The sequence below is a fragment of the Diospyros lotus genome, chromosome 5 (genome assembly GCF_014633365.1).
Source record: "Diospyros lotus cultivar Yz01 chromosome 5, ASM1463336v1, whole genome shotgun sequence".
Lineage (NCBI taxonomy): Eukaryota > Viridiplantae > Streptophyta > Magnoliopsida > Ericales > Ebenaceae > Diospyros > Diospyros lotus.
In genome coordinates this window covers 33,920,753-33,939,400 of record NC_068342.1, presented here as the reverse complement: position 1 = coordinate 33,939,400, position 18,648 = coordinate 33,920,753, and the positions used below count along the sequence as shown (strand labels likewise).

General features: G+C 36.4%; 1 protein-coding gene across 9 annotated transcripts; it reads right to left on the bottom strand.

The window, feature by feature from the left end:
* Nucleotides 1-2,525: 2,525 nt before the first annotated feature.
* On the bottom strand, nt 2,526-18,236 carry LOC127801463 (mediator of RNA polymerase II transcription subunit 22a-like). 9 transcript variants are annotated; one of them, XM_052336652.1, is made up of 6 exons: nt 17,719-18,236; nt 17,552-17,611; nt 14,198-14,308; nt 12,711-12,927; nt 3,662-3,727; nt 2,526-3,165 (listed from the first exon to the last, which is right to left on the bottom strand). In XM_052336652.1, exons 4-6 carry the CDS (start codon nt 12,876-12,878, stop codon nt 2,923-2,925), a joined length of 477 nt encoding a protein of 158 aa, XP_052192612.1. In that variant the 5' UTR covers nt 12,879-12,927; nt 14,198-14,308; nt 17,552-17,611; nt 17,719-18,236; the 3' UTR covers nt 2,526-2,922. The 9 variants fall into 9 exon arrangements, with proteins under 9 accessions (XP_052192612.1, XP_052192615.1, XP_052192607.1 ...); XM_052336655.1 differs by having other exon boundaries at nt 12,711-12,898; XM_052336647.1 differs by lacking the exon at nt 14,198-14,308.
* Between the last annotated feature and the right edge of the window lie 412 nt (nt 18,237-18,648).

Genomic DNA, 18,648 nt, shown 5'->3' with positions numbered 1-18,648 from the left:
AAAGTAATTTTATCTTTTTTCATCACAAATACGCTCAAAATTTTTAAAATACAAAAATATTATAAATAAATAAAAAAAATACATTTTCAACAATTTCAAAACAGACACTCAAAACATAAAATTAAAAATAAATTCAAAACTTACAATTAAAAAGTAAAACACAAAAAGAATAGCCTCTAACCTCTCCATTTGATTCATGTTTCATGTGCATTTATTATGATTGGTTCTAAAATTTTAACTAAATCATAAACAAAAACCAAGCTTATTTGTTCGAATTAAATCAGGTTAGGTTGGGGGTTAGGTTTCATTATAAAGTTTATAAAATTACATTAAATTTTATAATCTAAAGCTAATCACACACCAAAATATGAAGAGTTATAAAACTTATTTTAACGTAAATTCTGAAAAAACACAAGCAACCACTTGGGTAAAACAAAAAGATTTCAAAATTTGACCAAACATCAACTTGATTTTTAAAATTAAGCAAACATCAAACTTGGTGTTACCAACCAACTCCAAACCAAAAGGATTTTGGAGATTTGGAGACTTGGGTTTTGAAGATTTGCCCTCGCGACTCTTACCAATCCCTCCATCCTTACGTAAGAAACAAGTGTTATTTTGCTGTTCTTGATCTAAAATCTAAAAATGTGTAATTTTAGTTATTCTAGTATTTGCTGTTCATTGATTGTTTAAAGATTACATCCTTATTTATTTATTTTTGCTATTTTGCTATCTCTATTTGCATTAGTTGAGTCCATGGACTCAATGTTGTAATCCAAACCTAACCCACCCGACTTGAACACAATAAAATTGACACTAGAGCTCAACTTTTCTACAATCAAGATTACTTTGCAATGTCTTGAAGGCAAGCAAACTCATGGTTATCGTACATGTAAACATGCAGCCAACACCAACAAATGGTGGTAAATGGTAATCGGTAGAAGAATTGATTTAGTGCTTACAGAAGTAAAAATGATCCCAATTAATACAAAACACAATGTTTATCTTGCGAAGGTTTCTGTTATAAACGTAGGAATCGAATAACGTTGTTATGAAGTAGAGATTTCTTCTTTATCGAGCTATTATTCATCCATTCAACCTACAAAAATGGGTGCCCTTTTAACCAAATTGAAGCAATTAAACTGAAACAAATTAAGGTGAATAAAATCTTGAAAGAAAGGCTTAGTTGTATTGACCATTAGTAACCTTTTAAGTAAGTTATAGAACAAAGATAATTTTTGATAAATAGGTTTTATAATTAAGTTATCAAGATATGATATATAGTTGTGAATGTGTTGATGTGATTGGGAAGGCAACATCATATATAAGCAGTCATAGATGCAGAGTTGACGACAATGAGAAGAAGAATTGATGTAGAGTATAATGATCAAGTAAAGATTCCTTCTTCTGGTCAATGGTCATCGTCTTAGGATGAAGCACAGTAGAAACTCATTTAGATTTCTTCTTCATCAAGCTATTCATTCGTCCATCCAACCTACAACCTGCAACAATGGGTGCCCTTTCACTCAGATGGATGCCGCAATTAAAGGCTTCCTTATTAGTGAACTGGGCTCAGCTTAATTACTACAATTAATTAAAAATTAAAGTTGAATCGAGAAAGATTATTTTGCTGTCAATTTTATTTTTTTATTATTTAATGCAGGTCAGGTCATATTCAAAGAACAAATATAATTTTTATTTAAATAAATTTCAAATATAAATAATATCCAACCTTTTGATTGTTGCAATTTGTTGTGTTTATTTTCCTTTCTTTTAGCATAACATGTAAAGGGTTTTATATTTGTGCTAAGTACAGTACCCACACTCCTGCCACCCCCAACCCCAAGTTTAGGGTTTTTTTTTTATTAATCAGATTTCAAATATGAATAATATTCAATCGGATTAATTTTTTTAGGGAAATTTTCAAATGTGAACATTGCCCCCCATAGGAATATATATATATATATATATATTTCAGATTGTTGGAGGTCAGGTCATATTGGGAGATTATATATAATATTGGTAGAATAAACATAATATTGGTGAGAAAACAAAATAGTATAGGATTAAACATGCATTTTGAGACCATCAAACTTCTTATGTTGGTGATTTCATTAATAATGATTTCACTTGTTTATATTTTTTTTATGACATAAAATCCATCTTGAGAATATAATCAGTACAAATTATCAAAGTATAACTAATATAAATCAAATAAATCCAACTAGAGGTCGGAGGAAAATGTTGTTTACAATATAATTCTTGAACTTTTAATTAAGTTGACACTAGTCATCATAACTTCAATTCAAATTCAAATTCAATCAGCCTAAAATTATCCAACATTTAGAGTACGTTTGATTAGAGGTTGAAAAGTGGAGTAAAATTTCAATTTCATAAAATTTCAATTCTCACCCCATCCCTAGGAATTCCAATTCTTTGATTTCAAGAAAAATCTCCACTTTTTGAACTAAAATGAAATTCGAATTCCATGAAAAATAAAACCTATTTGATGAAATTTCCTAAAATTTGGATAGAAAATAAATTTCATTCTCATTTTCCACCCCTATCAAACGTAACCTTAATGTTTTAGGGATTCACAAAACATTGTAAAAATAGCCCTTCCCAAACAAAAACAGTGCCATTAGGGGCTTGCATAAAGCAATCCAACCATTAATAATCCAAAACAATTTACAACTGCAGGTTGCTTTGCTGCACTAGACTTCAGATGTAAGTTCCCTCCCATTGAGCACATAGAATAGTAATACCATGAGAGAGATGTCCTATCCATGTTTTATAATGGTTTTGTACAATCCAGTGGAAGGAAGCTCCTCCTGTTGTTTGTCTTGAGAAGGTTCAAATCTTTCCATAACAGAGTTTAACTCGGGAGAGCCGAGCATTGAAGCAGTGGGCTCGGCTCTCAGTTCACTCATTGTTGGATGGTTGGTTCGTCCGAGAAGCTGAGGAATAGTAATGGTACTCCAGCTCCTTCAGGCTCGCAGCCGCTTCCTCTCCAATTCTACCCAAAAGACGATCTGTTTTCTCTGACTGTTGGTTAAACTCCGTTATTCTTTGCTCTACATGGTCGTCGAGGGATGCTAAACCAGAAAAGATTGCTGTCTGCTTCAGCTCCGTTACCAACTTCAGCAAAGAGTCAGCTGCCTGAACCTATTGTTGACATATTATCAATAATCCACAAAACAGAACAACGGGGGGGAAAAGAGTGAATCCAAGCGATTGTTGAGAAATCAGAAATGGTATTACCAAAAAAACAGTCCCTCTGTTTGCATTTCGGTTGACATGCAAGCCCAAATTTTAAAGAACCAATACCAATTTCTAAGTAAATGCGGCATGACACCGCCATTCTGATAAGAGCACTAGTCTGTGTGATTAGAGCTCGTGAATAACGAATTTAAAAGGCAAATGGTGGCAGTCCTCTGGATCAACTTGCATAATCAAATAGAATAAGTTGTCACACCTACTACGTTGCCCTATTGCAGACATTAATATCACTCTTGACACTCCAGGAAAAGCACAAAAGTATGCATGCTTGTCCGTTACCATTGGATCCTGCCTTTGATATGTAAGAAGAACGAGGGCAGGACTTTATTTATTTATTTATTTATTTATCATTTTTGGTTGGTGAAAGCACAAACTAAATTACCATTCTGGCAGCCCGCATCTCCATCATGAAAGCTTGTTGTGAATTTCTAACAGGTGGTTCATTGACCTGCATTACAGATAGCTCCATCACTAAGCAACGATAATATTTCATTAGAAGTAAAGGAATAGTAAATGCATATCAGGCATTCTTTTAGATTTGTTAAGAAATAGTACACTTCAAGCAAGATAAAATTATCTTTGTTGCCCTCCCTTAGTCCCATTTGCCTCCTCAAATATTGATTTTAACATGAATCTTTCACTTTTTAAAACAGAAAAATGTTCCAGTCAGTAAAGTAACAAAATAGAGATGGATCAGCAGGCCACCCAAATGATTTAACTGTAGAATTGCTTTATAATACAACAAATAAGACTGAATCCCACTAGTAGGGTTAGCTATATGGATTCTAGCTCACTAATCATGTCTATCTATGGCCATATCTATGTTCTCATAACAAGCAACAATGAGAATTTACGAGATTCCATCAAGAGAAATTACCAATGAATTTTTATAGGCAATAAAATGGTAAGTGAATTAGGAAACTTTGTCCTGGTATATATTTGGAAACTAATTTATTGTTCATTGTAAGGTACAGTTATATTATACTGGTTAAGTATCCCTAATTTGGGATACAGTTTCGCCTCTCAAACAATTTCTCCTATATGGTATCAAAGTCCATCCTATAACCCTAGGGTGTCACGAAGTACTGAAAATGGTGACCAAGGGGGTCACTGTTGAAATCGACAAAGATTGTCAGGTCTCTTCATTTCTGTGTTTTGTATGTGGAGATTGCTTCGTCATGTGAGGAAATCTCTTTGTTTACTGCAGAGTGTGGTTGTGATTTCCTCCCTCGTGCTTTGCTGCCAGTTGCATTCGTCACCAGTGCTTCACTGTCTTACCCAGAGCTTTCTTCGCCAGCGACTTCACCATCTTGGGCTTTGAAGTAGCAATTTTCCTTCCAAGAGAGGTTCTAGCAGACATTCTTGCAGCTTTAGCCGGTTTCTCCTTTGTTTTCAGCTTAGGCTTCTGCTTTGTCGCAGCTTTTTGGTTTGGCAGCTGTCTTTGACTTTACAGCAGCAGCTTTTGGCTTCACAGCCAGCTTGGAGCTGGGAGATGACTTAGGTTTCTAAGCAGCTTTAGACTTGGCAGCAGAATCTTTGTCCTCAACTGTGCTTTCTTGACCTTGGTCGTTCTCCATTATTTTGTTTGCTGCAGATTGTTATTTGCTATATTAAATCTGGTGATCATGTTTCTTGTTTGAAGTCATCAAGTTGACAGACTTGATAACTTTTGTTACGTTACTGTTTTGATGATAAGTTGATGTACTGCACTCTTATTTTTTGGTGTGGTGAGTTAGAAGTATTAACATCTAGTTCAAAATCAATGATTTGAACAAGAAAGTGGCAAGACCCCAAGTGAAGTGAATTAGGCAGTTATGTGATTATATATTTATTTAGTTGTTATTTACAATTATGTTTTAGGAGTATTTGGGTATTATTTATAATTAATTTACAGTTATGGAGTAATGAGGAAGTAGTGGTGTACTGGTAACTGCTACTAAGTAATTGCCAGATAACTTTATATATAAAGCTATGCACAGTTCCAGGACAGAATTGAAGAATATATATCAGAATTTTAATTTCTCCCTCATTTTTCTGCTTCCCTCTATTATTCTGTCCATTTCGCCCTCATTTATGTCTGTTTTTCCCTCTCTTTCAATTCTATCTTCAAAGAAAACCTTAGTTAAGACTAAGGTCCTGACATTTGGAATCAGAACAGTCCGATTCTTAGGTGGATGTAGGTGTTGCCGATCAGATTTTGAGGGCAAGCAGTACAAGACAGTTTCTGGAAGCGGTTTCAGAGGCAATTACCAATTATTGGAAGCAGTTCCAATTGTTGTTCAGAGTGAAGTTAGAAGAATTTGGCTGCGGAAATGATGGCCAAAGGAACTCTTGAGAGAATGCAGTTGCTGGAGAAAGTATTCAAGGAAGAATTCAATAAAAAGCTAGATGACTTACTAGATTTGATTTTAAAGAAGTTTCAGACCAGTGTACCAGTGGATCTTTATTAAATATCTACTGCAGAGCGGATTCCAGCAGGAGCTAGAATCCTACCTAAGACCTCCGGTCTGCAAGAAGCTGATGAACTACCTACACTGGATCAGGAAGCAAAGGATGCTGTGAAGTTGAAGGTTAGGTTACTATTATACCAACTTCAGATTTTGAATATTTCAAGCCTGCTAGTCTTGAAAGAATAGGTATCCCTCCAATACTTGATGTCAATGCAAAGCTAGTAATTGGGGATTTACTGGATGGAGCCAGCAAGGAGGAGGAAAAAGGAGTTAAAATTCATCCTCGACTGGTAACAGACTTCGTTGATCTTTTAGGCATTTCTAATGAATCACTAGAAAAAACATCTAAGAAGGATGAAGCAAATAGTGAAAGCTAGGATTGGATAAAGAACAATGGTTGTGGTTGTGAGTGGTTGTGGCTGTGATTTCTTGGGGACAAGAAATCCTTTAAGGGGGAGGGAATGTCACGACCCCAAGTGAATTAGGCAGTTATGTTGTTATATATTTATTTAATTGTTATTTACAATTATGTTTTAGGAGTATTTGGGTATTATTTACAATTAATTTACAGTTATGGAATAATGGGGAAGTAGCTGTATAGTGGTAACTGCTACTGAGTAACTGCCATATAGCTTTCTATACTAGGCTATCCACAGTTTCGGGAATCATCAGAATTGAAGAATATATATCAGAATTCTAGTGTCTCTCTCATTTCTCTGCTTCCCTCTATTATTCTGTCTGTTTCTCCCTCATTTCTGTTTGTTTTTCCCTCTCTTTCAATTCTATCTTCAAAGAAAACCTTAGCTAGGACTAGGGTCCTGACACAAAGTTAACTAAGATTGTATTTGATTGTCGAAATTATCAACAATGGAGGTAAAGATAGAAACTAATTTCAATAGACTTGAAAAGGAGGATCATCTGACTGAGCTACCTCCATAAGGTAATAAAAAAATCCCATAGGATAATGAGAAAACTGCATAGGTAAGAGCAGATGAGCATATTTATAGTCAAATCATGGATACTCTTGCACCTCACATTTCTGTTCTTCTAACCCATGTTGACACTGTTGAGGAATTACGGATTACTTGGGGGAACTTTATTTTGGAAAGTATAATTGGTCACATATCTTTGATTTGATAAAATAGTTTTCCAGGATTAAACACAAGGATATGACAATATTTCAGTATTTTAAACAGTTCTATGAGGAGTGGAAGTCCCTTGTGCCTATTACTGATGATGTTTACAAAAATGCTAGCCCAGTGAGATCAACTAGCATGATGGTGTTTCTTGTAGGTTTCAGGGGTGAGTTTGAAACAACTTGCTCCCAAATTCTGTCTGGTACAGCAATTGCTACTTTTTCTAATACGTTTCCCCATGTTCAAGAGCTTCTAATCCATCCAAAGACAGTGGGATGGTTGACAGATCTGCCTTAGTGGTGGTTGTGGTAAAGTGGTTTGTTATCACTGTGGTGAACTAGGGCATCTGCATTGTAATTGATAGTAACTACATGGTAAACCTCTTAATAAGGTTGCCAAAAAAAGTTTCCAACAATGATATTGTTAAAGCATTTGTTCTAGATTAGAGTTTGTAATAGTAGGGATATTTTCATGTAATGTTTTCTGCTGTATTTCTAGAAGGTTTTTTATTAATTTTCTAGGGCTGACCAAGTTGGTTGTAACTGCCAGTTTTGGGCAGTCGGTCAGGGGCCTTTTCTCCTATTAGTTTCTTATATATAGAGGTGGAGGAGAAGGCTTTTTTGTGTGGCTTTTCTTTCTCGGGTTTATTGATCTGTCTTGGGGTAAGATTGAGCAGTGAGGAAGAGTGAATATCTTTCTTGTATCAACTCTATATAGCTTTCAGGTATTTTGGGCTAGGTGAGAGTTGAGTTTGAGTGCTTTGTAATCTTGTATTATCGTTCAAGATAGTGGATTAGTGGGGGCGAAAGCCAAGCTGGATGTAGGTCTTCTTTAAGACCGAACCAGGGTAAATTCTTGTGTTCTTGATTGGTTCTTGTTTTGTTTTCTGATTGCTGGTTGTTTGCGAGTCAGGGAGAGACTTCATTTGAGTGTTTTTGAGTGATCCTTAAAGGGTGAGATCTCGGTTAACAGATATAATTGCCCGATCACAACCACTTGTTGACAGTAGGACTATAACCATGACGAGTGATGAGTATGCCTGGTACATAGTTTCAAATCTCTCGGCAGTCAGTTGCTCCTTCCACTGTTGCTCTTATCCAAATAAGGAAACCTACTGCTCGCCTATCCTCATCCCAATGCACATGGGTCATTGATTCTAGTGGGTTTGATGACACGACTGGTGACAATCATTTTGACTTCTTTCACTACATCTTTCACATTACTTAGTATTACTCTAGCAGATGGATCCTCAGCCTTAGTCTGTGGTAGTGGTCAAGCTAATTCGATCACCTATCTTTTATTGTCTTCTGTTCAATATCTTCTAATTTCCATTTAACTTGTTACTTGTTTCCAAAATAATCTTAAACTTGAGTGTTATGTCTCATTTTTAATTTATCGTTGTATGTTTCTGATTTGTTGATGAAAAAGATTACTAGCAGAGGTCAGAAATCTAGTGAATTATACCTCATGGATAGTGAGGGTATCATTCCAGTGGCTCGCTCTGATATCTCTTTGATGGCTCCTCTTGGGCTCCATTGTCATTTGGGGCATCCATCTTTGTCTAGTTTGGGAAACTTATGTCTTAGTTTAGGTTCAGTGTCTTCATTAAATTGTGAGTGTTATCAATTTCCCAAACATCATCATATTTCTTATTTTCCTAGAGTTCATAAACAGACTTTCGCCCCCTTTTGAGATAGTTCATTTTGATGTTTGGAGACCTTGTCCTGTAACATCAAAGTTAAGATTTCGTTATTTTGTCACTTTTATGGGTGATTATTCCCAAATGATGATGGTTATATTTAATGGAATCCAATTTTAAATTGTTTGATATCTTTTCTTCAAAAGAGTACTTTTTTACTCTCTTTCCACCTTGATTCATCTTGTCCTAGCACACCCCAACAAAATAGCCTTGCTAAAAGGGAAAATATACGCTTTCTTGAAGTGACGCAAACTTTGTTGTTTCATAAGCATGTTCCTAAAATTTTTTCGCAGATGTTGCATTGATTGCTTGTTATTTGATTAATCATATGCCTTCTTCTCTTTGAAAGTGAGACTCCACATTCGGACTATATTTGGATTGAGGGAAGGGAGAGGAAGGAGGGGGAATCAATCATCTTGTTTGGAAGAGATTTAAGAAGAGGGGAAGGGGTCCGGAATGGACCTAATCACCCACTTTCCCCCAAAATCTCTTTCCCAAAATTGGGGGTATGTGAGGGGATGCTTGCATTTTCTAATTATAACCCTTTTCTTCCATTTTATTTTCACTTTAACTCCCAAACAAGGGGAAAATTAACTTTTCCATTTTAAACATCATATCATAATTCTATAAGTAACATCCTCATTAATTTTTCCGTCTTTTTGGAGGATTAATCCAATATCTTTCCTTGGGATGGCCTAATCTTCAAATCTGACCATAACATCATCCACGTTTATTTTTATTAGACTAACATTCCATGCATTCAGTTTTCAATCTACTTCAAGTTAAAACCTTTGAATTTTAAAGCATTCCTCCATATTTTAAGCTTGGTATTCACACAAGCCTAGAGAGAGAATATGGAAAACATTCATGTATTATTAATAATCCCTTCAGCTATTACACAAGCCTTCTTATAGGCTCTCTCCTAACTCCCTAACAATCATTCAGCTAACTCCTAACCGCTTACAACACAACCCTTTGTTAGTTATAGCCCCATTTGTCCCTTATACCCCTAGGTTCCTAACAATCCCCACCCCTTCAGAGAGTTCTTGTCCTCAAGAACTCACATTGACTTGCCCTGTTTGTCATCCAATCCCAGCTTTCACTAACTGTTTCGTTCTTCTTTCTTTCTCTCTCCTCTTCAGCCTTTTCCTCCTTCCTCTGACCTTCTTTTTCTTTTGTTTTTTCTACAAACATAAAATGTATACCTCAAAGATCTCCATGCCAAGTATCTCTTCTGCCCTTGATTTGTTAGTTCCAGTAAGTTCCTTAACCTCTGCTAAGACTAGTTCCACTGCCACAATATCAGTAATTTCCCCCAGATGCAACAATTGAGCAGTATAGACTCGCTTCAATTGTTTCCTTTGCTCCTCCGTAGCTTTTTCCTACTTGCTCCCATTCACCAATAGTTCTTCTTCAGCAAAGCTTCTCCGTCATTGGTGTCGTAGTTACTTTTCCTAAGGAATCAATGTCTTCTAGTCCTGTTGCTTTAAGAGAAACAGATTTAAGATCTTCAAAATCTGACTTCGCTACCTCTCTGGCTTCTTGATTTCTGGCGTCAATTGTAGGTTCTTCTACCACAATTACCTCTTTCAAGGGTGTCACATTGTTGTCTCCAATATATGACATTCCTTCCTTGGCATCCGGACTTGCCTGATTCTCTTCAACTGATTTATCGACTTTTTGATGCAAATTAGGAGTATTGAATTCTTCATTGCAACTCTCGATTCCTATCTAATCCTTTGCAAGTAGTTCATCCACTTCTTGCAAGTAGTTCATTTCCACCGTAGATCTTGGAAAAAATTCCTTTGGTAAAGGGATCTGGAATTTCAATGAAATCAACATCATTAATGCATCTAATTTTTTACTAATAATATCACCTTTCCCCTTGAATCCTTTCTCCATCTCCCCAATCCCCATCCTTGAAAATTTGCTTTCGAAATAGCAACATGTCACTTGCCTTGAACAGTTCCCAAGAACCGTATTGAATTTATCGAAACTCCTGCCCTAATTGCAACTGCCCTAGTCTGCCTACGCCACCTTGGACTTAAGTCCACTTCTCGCCGTCGAAATCTTATTCCAATTGCAATTGCTCAGAATCTGCTCGCAACCACTACCAATTCAAGATTGCCCAGGCCTGCTTCCTGTTCGCCTTCAACTTCCGAACAGAAGTGCCACAATTCACAGGTGACAATCACCTCACAATAGTCACCCAAGAGATTCGCTCGCCTTGTGTCGAAAGTCGCCTGAAGCTGCTTTTTCTTTCAATTCCGACTCTCAAGAATTGATCGGAGACACCTGCCTAGTCGACTTCAACTTCCAAGCCACGCCTACCTTCACACCTAAGTACTTGACAATTGGCCCCAAGAATTGCCCAATCACCGTCCAATTTCCGGAATCATCGAATCTTGCCACTTCTTGAATTATCTTCCCGCGACTCATTCAATTCCACCCCAAACTCAGTTTGCTTCACCAGCTTCGTGTCTGTTCACAAGCTTTAATCAAGACTGCCTCTTGCACTTGCACTAATCGTACTGCCTCGTCTTGGGTCGTGCCTTGCTCGCGTCCGTCAACTCAGATCATCTGCTTTCATCCGTCCATTCTGCTTCCTGTAATTGGCCTGGACTTACTTGCTAGTAAATCTTGATGTCGCGCCCCAACTGACCCCGTTGGTATCTAGGTCTACTACTGGATTCTTTGTTGTCGGAATCGTCAAAATCACTACTGTAATTAGTTGGATCCACAGCCAAGAACGTTGGCTCTAATACCATTTGTTAAGACCCTAGGACTTTGTAGGGTTTGAATAGGAATTTAGAAGAAGAAGAAGAAGAACAGAATGGGGAGGGAAACAGAACATAAAGAGGGAGAACGAGAGAGAGAAAATAATAGAGAGAGATGTACGGAGAATTGGAGAAAAATAGACTAGAGAGAGAATATGGAAAACATTCATGTATTATTCAATAATCCCTTCAGCTATTACACAAGCCTTCTTATAGGCTCTCTCCTAACTCCCTAACAATCATTCAGCTAACTCCTAAGCGCTTACAACACAACCCTTTGTTAGTTATAGCCCCATTTGTCCCTTGTACCCCTAGGTTCCTAACACAAGACACCTCTACTTGGATGTGCTTAGTAAGCTCATCCATGGCTAGGGCAAAGAGGTAAAGGCTTAATACAAATATTTGATACAATCCAAGTGCAACTGAAAAAATCACACTATCTTCTCCGCATGTTTTGACACTTGTCTGCTCCGTGATACTTGTCATTAATGGTCCGTATATAAACAATTTAGATTATTTTCTTCTCTAATATCTTCCCATAAGACTTCATTAAGGATTTTATCATAATCCTTTTTTAAAAGATCTACAAACCCCGTGTGTAAGACATTTATTTATCTCAGATCATTCCACTAGCCGCCTTAGCAAGTATACAGCTTCCACTATGCATAAAACCAAAATGATTTCAGACACATGTTTCTCCTCTTAACCTTTGCTCACTCTCTCCCAAAGTTATTAAACAAATGTGAAGAAGCAAATATTACAGCCGCACATCTTAGTAATTTTGAAAAATATAAAAATTATATGATCTATAGCCATAGTTGTCTAACATAAGTGAAATGAGCCATAAAGGACAAGAATGCTAAAACAGTTGGAATGGGAACCAAAAAAAAATAGAAGTTGAAATTTCCAAAATACATATAAACTAGAAAACAAAATGCCATGATTACTTTAATATAGGTGACATGCCTTGACTAACTAAAATCAAATGTTACATCACCCACTTGATGTAGTTATGCTATATATTAGAGGCAGCTTACATAAAAACTTCGAATAAATATTGGTCATCCAAGTTAAAATTATGGATTGTGAAGTCATTTAAACTTTTACTTGTAAACAAAAATTAGAAAAAGGAAGCATTATTTTAACTTCTAATCAATTAGACCATGTCATTAGCTTTAGAATGGACTAAAGGCTTCCTTAATTAGAGGCCCACAGAATTGGGAACCAGATACATCTAAACCAGGCTGGTATCCATCCAGATACTGGTGAAGAGACTATCAATAATAATGCCCAAAAACCAAGTCTAAGTCGATTTAAATTAAAAGTTATCCAGCAAAAGAGTTTACAAAGACAGAGTGAGATAGCATACCCTAGCTGCATTAATAAGAAAATTGAAATTGTCCGCAATAGTCCCAATGTCAGTGTCAACTCTCTGCAACAATGTTTTCTGCTTTTGGGCTGCTGCTGCTGCGGCAGCAGCAGTTGGTCCGCCACCTGCACCACTCCCACCACCAACACCAATACCGCCTTTATTCATTGCAGATTTCCACTAGCTCTCTGTTCAGAGAACTGGTTGATTCAGAATGCTGAAACCAAATTCATGGATCAACAGCAATAGACAAGCAACTGGCACTAACAGTTGGAACAAAAGAGAATGGACTCTACAAATATTGAAAATCATCATAGGTTGATTAAGAATAATCGTGTAAAGTATAGGACTAAAGAGGGAATGTTTTTTTATGAAATATTTAAAATTCTCAACATAACAGGAAAGCAAAGGTTTGCTTGCAAAAAGTGAATTTCAATCTACACATATTAAAGCAGGAAAAATGTGTTTATTCTCTATTTTTGTTTCATTTTAATTATTTTGAAAAGGAAAACAAAAATGGTGTTTGATTGCTTGTCATTAATAATGTTAGCAACATAATTTTAGTTCATAATTGACGAGTCTTATTTTGTAAAATAAAGCTCTTGTGACCTAACATGATTGAAATAATATTCAGTGCTACATGATTGTAAAACTTTAGGACTATTTGACAGAATCTTCGATTTTTTATTTTCAGTTTTCCATTTTTGTTTTCAAACCATCTAATATAACCCACTAGTCCCATAAAGCTATGTAACTCATTTACTGTTATTAGGGGTGTGCAATGGTCAATTTGAGCAGTTTGAAAGGGGTTTCTCAAACTAAAGCACCAATAGAGGTTAGGCACTCTTCCAAACCACCATCCATCTGAAACCGCCCAAACCATAACCTATCAGTTTGAGCAGTTTGAAAGAGTATAACATTATAACAAGCCTATGAAGCAACATTCAGCTTTCATGTTACTATTCTCAATGTTTTCCAGCTCAGTTCTACCTCTACATGATTTAGCTTCTTTTCCATGTCCAGAACTGGGAAACTGCACAAATTCTTATCCTGTGAAATTCAGATGGTAATCTTTCTCTTAACTAGAATTGTAGTTGTAGCAAACCTTAGAAGCAAATGTCACCACTTCTCCACTGCATTCAATTTATAGAGAAATAAAGACCGCGGATTTGATAATATGACAGGGCATTTCTTACATAATCTAAAAAGTAATTACATGGCAGTAAAAATAGCTAAATACAAGCAGCAAATGTGGCCAAGAGCATATAAAAGCCCTAAATCAATCAAATTTCCATAAAACAAGTAAAATCCCTAAACAATCAATCATATGAATGCCCTAAACCCATTAAATGTTATTAAACAAGTAATATCCCCAAATCAATCAAATGCATCAAACCCCAAAATCCACTAGTATTCAGTGGAGTGAGAAAGATAGAGTGAGGGGCTGAGAGCGGAGAATGAGGGAGGGAGAGAGAATCAGATTGGACCTCTAGGACTCATCGTCGGCGTCTTAGAGCTGGTGATGACTGTTGAGTGCTCCGATCACCGAGTAAGAGACCTATGGAAAGGAAGGAGAGAGAGCCAGAGACCTGTCGGACCTGTGTGAGTGAGAAAGGCAGGGAGGGAGAGAGAGTTAGAGGGAGGGAGGAAGCAGGGTCGTACCTCAGATTTTGGAACATGAGTCAAAATGTAAAAGGATAATGCTACACAACCAATTTGGCCAACAACTTAGTTGACAATCTCAAATTATTGTGATATTATGAAGCCAAATTATCGCGATAATTTGAAAGTAAAATAATTTGAATCCCCGCCCACTTATTCCTCTCTCTTCGAATGACCCAGATTGAAAAACCCTCTCTCTCTCCACTGGACTAGAGATCTCTCTCTCTCTCTCTCTCTGTTTCTCCACTGCTTGATGACCTCCGGCGTAACGTCGGGGTGTTGCCACCATCAGTCCTCACCAGCAACGACCACCATCTTCCCTTCCCGTGCATTCCCAACACTAAGACGTGTAAAACTGTCCGGTCAAAATCGGCTCTCCTATTTGTAAATTCCAGCCCACCCCCCCTTCCTCTCTTGGATCGACTGTTGTTCTCTCTCTCTCTCTCTCTCTCTCTCTCTCTCTCTCTCGGTTTCAATTCAAACCCTTCTTCCAGATCAGGTACTCGTTGAATAATTACTACTCGACGAAATTTGCTTTCATATGTCATTTGCTGAAAAGATTGCGATTTTGTTTTTCTAGGTCGTAAAAATCTGTTCTTGGGTGAATAGGCAGAGTGTCATTTTGATGTGTGTTCCATATCATTGTCCTGTATTTACCTATGTATGTTTATCTCTTCTTTCTTTGTCTTTTCTTGTTTCTGCAAATGCAAATATCCCTTTCTTGATTTTTCTTTCTTTTTTCTGGAGGGGTTAAGAAGACTGCAATTCTTTGTGAAAAAAAAATGCTTTTTGGTGCTTCTATTGTTTTTTTTTTTAACCTTGACAAGAAGCATTCTTTTCCATTCTTTGTATTTTAACTTCATTCGCCATTAGGTTGAAGAATGTGAGAAGAAACTATACTTGGCTAACAGATGAGTGATATTTCATGCTTCTGTTTACATCATTGTCATGTGTGCGCGCACGCGCGCACACGTGCGCGCTTTACAAGTTCTTCTGTCGTCGTTTTCTCCTGATTAATTTTTTGTTTTAATCGACTTTATTTAGGATGCTCATGTCTAAGATTGTGGAGTTAAAAATGGCCATAAAGCAAAAGAATATGATTTATTGAACAGTTACATCATGAAAAGGCAATTTTTTGTTTTCTTTAAGGAATAAAAATGTTGATGCTCGGAAGAGGTTGAAGTGGGAGAAGGCGCTCAGATCTGTAATTGCACTATCCTTTAAAACTAGGATTTTGTGGAAGGAGAGGAAAAAGATTGGGGACAAATGAAAGAATTGAAATTAAATTTCTTTGTTTATTTGTTGTTTAGGTTAGAAAAAGAATATACAGGAAACCAAAATCCACAATCACTTTGAATAGAGTTTCCAGCTATAGTTGTCATAAAAAATTTCTAATGTGAATCTTATTAGGTCTTGTGTGATTTAAGATGTGATTTCTTATCTTTACCCACATAACCATTGATTCAGTCTGACTGTTTTCTATTGATTTGTCATCTTAGTAGTAATTGCCAACATTGTGTGAATTTTACCGAGTTAAGTTGGCTTTGCTCTATGTTTATAGCTTATGTTCAATCTCATTTATGAGATTTTAAAGACATCTGACACATCGTCTTAGTGCTTAGCCATCCAATTTTGAAGCAACCGAGTTCTGTCTGCCTGTTTGGTCATCTCAATTCGAGCAGTCAAGGTTCATGTCTGAACTCGATATCCAGATCCCAACAACTTTTGGTATGTGTACACCGTTCGATTTTGTGTTTGTTGGGTTATTGTTTTAGTTTGAAATGGTACATAAGAGGGCAGTGGAATTGAACTGATAGTGTTATTATTTCATTGGTGTCATGAACAGATCCATTCGCCGAGGATGATTTTGTGAGAATGGAATTAATTGTTGGATGATTTTGTGGACAAGATGATGATTGCAAATGGTTTCAATGGATCGATGCTGAATGCACAAGTCGTGAGAAAGCATTATGTGGATTGTGTTGTTTTCTGTTGAACGCATAAGTTTGTTAGGGGTTTAATAGTGTTAGTATTGAGTTGTTTTTTTTGTTGATTTTATGGTTGATGAAAAAAGAAAGTAGTACATTTAAGTATTTGACTTTAATGTAATCAGTGTATAAACAGTTATTATCCTTTGCTTAATATATAATGCAAGGTATATTTTATGTGTGATGGGGTTGAACGTTGGGCGTGGCCCGCACGAGATATTGTTTAGGGTTGAATGTTGTTTGTTTTGTTTCAACACATGCTCGACAACAATCTGCCTTCATCTCACAATTTTATCCTAAACAGATCCTTACTGGGAGAGAAACTTTCTATTTGTAAGTCATGACAACTTTCAAAGTGGTGCCAGCGAGCCTTGGGCACATGAAACACATAGAAATAGAATTTAAATCTCACCGCAAATGTCGTGTTACATTCACCATGCCTCAAATTTCAGAAATAAAATCTAAAATAATATGACAGATTTCAATTTCAGAAATTTTAAAAACGTAACAAGACTTCAAAAATCAAATCTAAAAGAACAAACACATACCATGCCCCAAATTTCAGAAATTCTCAAGAGAACAAGTATCTTTGGCCAGAAGGTATCCATGAATTATAATCTAACAAATTCTAAACTTACAACAAAATCACCACCATTGGATATAACTAAAATGTGTTAGACAGATGTGCTCATCAATATAAACTGAAACATCCAAATCCCTTTCTAAAAGGTTCTCATAGCTTTTGAAATGTATCATTTACAAATTACAAACCAAACTGAACATAACCAACGGCATCAACATCGAGTATGCTGCGAAAAAGTGATTCATCAGTCTGCTGGTGCATGTTTGGGAGAGGGGCATGACCAAACTGAACATAACCAACTAAATTGTAGTGTATATTTAAATTTTATTTTTTATAATAAAATAAATAAATATTCATATCATGTCAAAGAATAAAATCTAAAATTTAACAATTTTAGCATGGACAATTCAAATATTCAATCACAATTAACAAATATTCAATCTCAATTAACACAATTCAGCCAGGACAATCCCTAACTAAATGAAGTAGTCAAATAACAATTAAAAAGCGTAAAGTCATAATTCCTAAACTCATTATAGGTGTTAAATTAGTCAAAATAAAATAAAAATACACGTTAAATAGAACATAATCAAATAAATTAACTTAACTCTAGTCTCTCAGCCTCTAGAGTATGAAGGGATGCCCACTAGCAAGTGGCCACTGCCTGCCTGCCAAGAACAAGAACACAACACCAAAGATTGAACCAAAAGATTTTTTTGTCACTGGTATTGAATTTGAACCCGAACAGAACACAACACCAAAGATTGAACCAAACCTCAAAATATTGAACCAAAGTGTCCCAATGGCAATGCAGAGAGGCGAACGACCCAGTCACACAGCGAGAGCAAAAGTTAGAGAGCCAGTAGCCATAGATGCGACCTCCCCAGCTACCGACTGAGAGGCGAGGGCGAGCCGCGAGCGAGAGCGAGAGAGCGAGCAAGCGTCAAGCGAGAGGTGAGAGCGAGGGCGAGCCGCGAGAGAGAGCGAACAAGCGAGAGGCGAGGGTGAGCCGCGAGAGAGCCACAGAGGGAGTAGGGTTTGCATAAGGGAGACGGGTTTGCAGAAGGCGCTGATTGGGGGTGGGCTTGGAAAAAATTTATGGGCCCCCCAAAATGACAAAATTTATGGACAACCGCCTCATGGGCCTCCTCACTATAGGTCCTGCCGTGGGAGGAAGGCATCCGACCTGTGGCTGTTGGACTCATCGGCGTCGGATCTGGTCGCTGTGGTACTCGGCGGCGTCGGACCTGGGTGAAAGTGGAATAGTTGAAGTGGTGGCTGAATGTGGTGATACTACGTCGTGCTCTTCTTTCTTAGGTTCATAGAGGAGGGTAACATTTCATAAAATTAAAATATATATATATTTATAAATAAATTTAATAAATAATTCTTATAAATTGATATAACACACAAAGATCTATAATAATTTTATAATAATTTCACTTAAAATTAATAATAAATATATTCACTACCATAAACTATTATTAATTTTGAATAAATTATTATGAATTTATATATAATTATTATTAATTTGTGTGTATTAAGTTAATTTGTGAATATTAATTTGTCAAATTTGTTTGTGAATATAGTATTTTCCCAAAAAATAATTATGGTAAGTTTTATGGATAGTTTACTGACACAATAAAAATAGCATAGCTATCCATTCCTTGCCATCAAAATTAGATTTCATGATCAATGAAACCAC

What these genes read in the sequence shown, in the direction of transcription:
- LOC127801463 (XM_052336652.1), bottom strand. Translation starts at nt 12,878, where the DNA reads ATGAATAAAGGCGGTATTGGTGTTGGTGGTGGGAGTGGTGCAGGTGGC. An exon ending in TTCTTATTAATGCAGCTAGG is followed by an intron (nt 3,728 to 12,710) that starts GTATGCTATCTC and finishes TCTGTAATGCAG; the next exon opens with GTCAATGAACCACCTGTTAG. An exon ending in AGATGCGGGCTGCCAGAATG is followed by an intron (nt 3,166 to 3,661) that starts GTAATTTAGTTT and finishes TGTCAACAATAG; the next exon opens with GTTCAGGCAGCTGACTCTTT.